We start from the raw sequence: 4,519 nt of genomic DNA on the forward strand, positions 1-4,519 counted from the left end.
TGTGGGTTTATTAGGGATAGAACTATATATCATTAAGCATATGACAGGGCTCTGGAAATTACTTGAAGCTCTAGTCACATTCTGTACAACTACTTGACTGACAGCTCTATGTTGAAAGAGAAAGATCAAGGAAGAAAAAATGATATGCTTACCATTAGGAGGGTTTTCATAGTAAACAAAGCCTAAGTTTATTTTTTTTCCCCTTTTTATTTTTCACTTAGGTGCCATCACTTCCAGGATTCTCCTGGATCAAGCCCTGTCTCTCATCCCCAGATATTGTATATATTGGCCTAAGGGATGTGGATCCTGCTGAACAGTAAGATTTGTAAATGATTGTCAAAACCATTAGGCCTTATTTGACCTTCTCACAGCATCTCAGGCTTTTTCTTCCTTTTGGAGATGACCCAGGGGAATTGTGCCTTTTGCTCCTGAGTTCTGGGCCTTCTGGAACTTGCTTGTTTTAAATTTTGTTCTTTTAGCTCCAAGATCTTACCTAAAATCTAATCTCTCTACTACTGCCAATAAGTTGCTATTCTTGGTGCATGTTACTCCTTTCTTCTCCTTGTATGTTTTACCTCCATAGGTAACATATTGACTTAGTTAATATCACTTACTTAATTAAATAATAATTATAATATCCAATCAAACAAATTAAATAAATAAAACAATTATTTATGTTGAATTATATTTTAATTCATTTTCCTAAACATTTCCTAATTTTTATCTGGTACTTTTAGAGTTTTGCAGCCTGAGTTTGAAATTTCTGCTCTAGACCCATGTGTGTGTTTTTTAAGGCTCTTTGTAAAAGAAAAGAACATATGCAAAAATAAAAATAATATACCAGTGGCATAATTAGAAGGGTATTTTCCTTCTTCCTCTGTTTTTTAAACTATTTCAACTAGACTAAGTTGCATCCAACTTTCCATTTTGGTCCTTAACAAAAGCTGCCTTCCTCCCAGTTACTTCTGGGATAGAATCTCATGGTCTTTTCTACACAAGTACGTATTCAAATTCTCTATCTGAGGGTTCTGAAACAAACTCATTCAACTCAGCCTAAAAGCCCAGGCTCTAAGCCAACCAGATACTTTCCCTGGCTGGCAGAATTTTGAGTGCTCTACTATTACTAGAAATTTTAATTTATGTTTATCTCTTAAATGTTTATATGTTATAAATAAATTTCTTCACAACAATCCTATGAGGTGGGCAATCTAAAAATGATTCCCATTTTTAATTGGAGAATTTCAAGCACCCTGATCACAAAAGCCATTGCCAAGAATATACATATTCAAGTCCTTCTAGGTTCTAAATCCTAGTGTTCTTTCTACTCCATCATACTGAATTACTTAGCTAACTAATTTGCCCTACCTCCAGACAAAGATGTACAAGTAGACAAAGTCATTCATGACATGGGTTTTCCTCAAAATTTGCAATAAATGGTCTCACAAGGTTGGTCAACTTTCATTAATGATCGTTTTTCATTTGGGAAGTTGCTCTGATATGTTTTGATATATAGTCATCTTTAAATGTTAAATATATTTGGAAATGAATAACTACTTGGAACCCTTAATATGCAGAAGTTAAAACAAAATCATTAATTCAGGATTCCTTTCCTTTGCCTCACCAGTTTTATTCTAAAAAACTATGACATCTTAAACTTTTCAATGAGAGATATTGACCGCCTTGGAATCCAGAAGGTCATGGAACAGACATTTGAACAACTGATCAGCAAGTAAGCAACTATAAGGAAAAAGAGTGTTCCAGAGGGTAATGGTGCAGGAATTTATACATTGCAGTCTAATCTTCAATCTATTCATTGGGATGGCAGTTCATAAGAGAAAGTAAGATCTATAAAACTAGAATTTTACCCCTGTCCAATATAGAATTTATACTCATAATTATTTACAGCTTAGTAGCTATTTGTTTAAAAAAAAAAATGCACTAGAGAGGGCTTCTAACTACTGCTTCCCAAGAATCACCATCAATTTCCCTGAAAGCAGTTTCACTGATAGTTTTTGCAAGTTAAAGAATTTTATAAAGATATTTGGAATCAGAGCAGCCTTTTCCCTTAATTACTATTTCTTCAGTATTAAGTGGCTTGCCATTTAGATCATGCTACATCATAAAAGCTGTTAGAAAGCTGACCCTTTCATATGCATTAGTCTCACATTTCAATTTCAACCATTAGAAAACTGATGCTGGAACCAAAAAAGGAGTGAGTAATAAGATATGGTGTACAAACATTAAGGTCAGAGTCAAATCATACTGTTGGGCCTGGTTAGAGAGCAACAGAAATTGTAATCCAGATTAACCCAATTTAATTTACATCAGGCAGCTGGATGTAATACATCAGTAGGCTGGACGACACATTCGGTAGAAGTAAAGAATTCATTTTGTGGATAGTTTTGATCACATTAGGTTCTTCTGTAAGATCTCTAGGCCAAGCAGAAATTCTTCCTGGTTGGTAGATTTTTAAGTATTCTGCTATTAGTATACATTTTAATTTACATCTATCTCTTTAAATGCTATAAATAACTTTCTTCACAACAACCCTCAGGTAGGCAATCTAAGATTGTCTTAAAACAGTTTACGTTTATAAAATCTGAAAATAGATGCCTACAACAACTTGCAGAAAAAGGAATCATTGCAAACTTGCAGGTTCAGGAGACCAAATTTCTAGATTCATCAGGGAAGCTATGGAATTACTAGACAGGTGCAGATCAAAGTATGATTAAATGATAAATATTTCCCCATTTCTCTCTAGAAAACAAAGACCAATTCATCTAAGCTTTGATATTGATGCTTTTGACCCTTCACTGGCTCCAGCAACAGGAACTCCCGTTGTCGGTGGGTTGACTTATCGGGAAGGCATGTATATTACAGAGGAAATACATAATACAGGTATGTAGCAACTAAGTACATTTTTTGGACCTCTTATATGCAGGACGTTTGGTCAAAGATCCACATTACAGACTTTGTTTTGGACTTTTAAGATACACTGTATTTATATAGCAAAAGGGCTATTATTACTTATTTACATTCTTAGATGTTATAATCAGCATCATTCTGCCCTATTTATAAAAATGATTTTAAAGACTCAGGGACTTAAACATAGAAACTTAATCACCTAAGCCTCTACAGCATGATTTCTCTAATAGTTCTCCTATTTTACCTGTCTCTCCTTAAAAAACAAATAAACCAAAAAAACCTTCTTCCCCAGATGTTTCTTAGACTCCCCAAATGAAAATGGATGCCTAAGAAGAATTAGAACTTTTTGGTCTTGATCCATGGAAACATGCATCCTAATTAAAACTCATTTATTCAACAGTAAATGTTTCTTTAATTTTTTGTTGACCCTACTACCTGTATTGACAACATTTTGAGTTCTGGTTAGGTTTTTTGGTCTTATCAGATATAATCTATAGAAGGCTAACATGTATAAAAGAACATTATAATCAAATTGGAAGCAGGATAGCTTTGTCCCTAAGAGTAACAAGGTTAATACTTGAATCATTTCTCTAGTTCTAGACTTTCTTAGTGATCAGGCAAGGAAAAAAGCTAGGGAACTTGTCAAAATCTTCCTAATGAGGAAGATAGCATTTCCATTTTATGACCAGCTAGCCAGTATAAATTTTTAGAAAAACAGACTTGGCAAGTTCCACCCCATTCTCAATCTCTTATTTCCAGCCTTGCCTATTTTTCCTCAGTCATAATTGTAAAGAAAAAAATAGAAATTGAGCTTCCTCAAAGCAGAGGAAAAATAATAGTTACGGGTTGGCTCATTGCATAAATTGTTGCAAAAATTATTGAAGGTAAAATCCCTGGTGAAAAAATCTGGGGAAGGTTATGGATTTTTGTATACAGAAAAAATAAAAAATCACCTTGAGTGATAAAGTAATGAAAACAAGTTTGATCTTCAGCAGTTAGAAAAGGACAGATCATATTAAGGTTTGTCTGAGGTTTTTAATTTAGTATCTTTTTTTTCATTGAAAAATTAGGAGTGAATGGCCACTGGAGGTGCATGTTCTTATAAAAACTACTAAACAAAAAATCTTTTAGCCTACCAAACAATGTGACAGATGGCTAACATCCTGGCTAGCTAACATCATTTATTTTGATCACATACTTTTAAATTTTGTTTTCTTACCATCATGTTAATGGCAGCACATTTGAAGTAGGATATCAAAAGTAGAAGTCAAAACACTTAGGCCACAGGCCTTTTAAAATGAGAGGTAAATCTCCAGAAATAAGCACCACACTAGGACTCTGACTAGGATAACAAACCACCCTCCCTCTAGTTGAAATACAACTAGTAAAGAAAATAGAATTCCACTTTACTTCCTAGAGCAAAAGTTATATATTCCAGTAGAGGAATGTTAAATCATAGCAGCTTGAGCCATTACAATATAGCTTTCTGAAATAAGCAGTTGGAAGCTGGCTCCCTTTCTCTCCCAGTCCTACTGACTGACTTCTTTAGTAGGAGGATCATATTCATACAATTTGTGTGGTTCTGTTCCCTCAG

The 4,519-nt window shown here is 34.1% G+C and overlaps 1 protein-coding gene across 2 annotated transcripts in view; it reads left to right on the forward strand.

The window, feature by feature from the left end:
* The window catches only part of ARG2 (arginase 2), a 43,440-nt gene that overhangs the window by 38,442 nt on the left and 479 nt on the right, over window positions 1-4,519 (forward strand). For both annotated transcript variants that reach the window (XM_012548923.3, XM_031952783.1), the window contains exons 5-7: window positions 222-316; window positions 1,625-1,729; window positions 2,762-2,898. In XM_012548923.3, the coding sequence (XP_012404377.1) occupies window positions 222-316; window positions 1,625-1,729; window positions 2,762-2,898 (337 nt within the window). The remainder of the gene's footprint in view (window positions 1-221; window positions 317-1,624; window positions 1,730-2,761; window positions 2,899-4,519) is intronic.

Source organism: Sarcophilus harrisii, chromosome 2 (assembly GCF_902635505.1).
Source record: "Sarcophilus harrisii chromosome 2, mSarHar1.11, whole genome shotgun sequence".
Taxonomy (NCBI): Eukaryota; Metazoa; Chordata; class Mammalia; order Dasyuromorphia; family Dasyuridae; genus Sarcophilus; species Sarcophilus harrisii.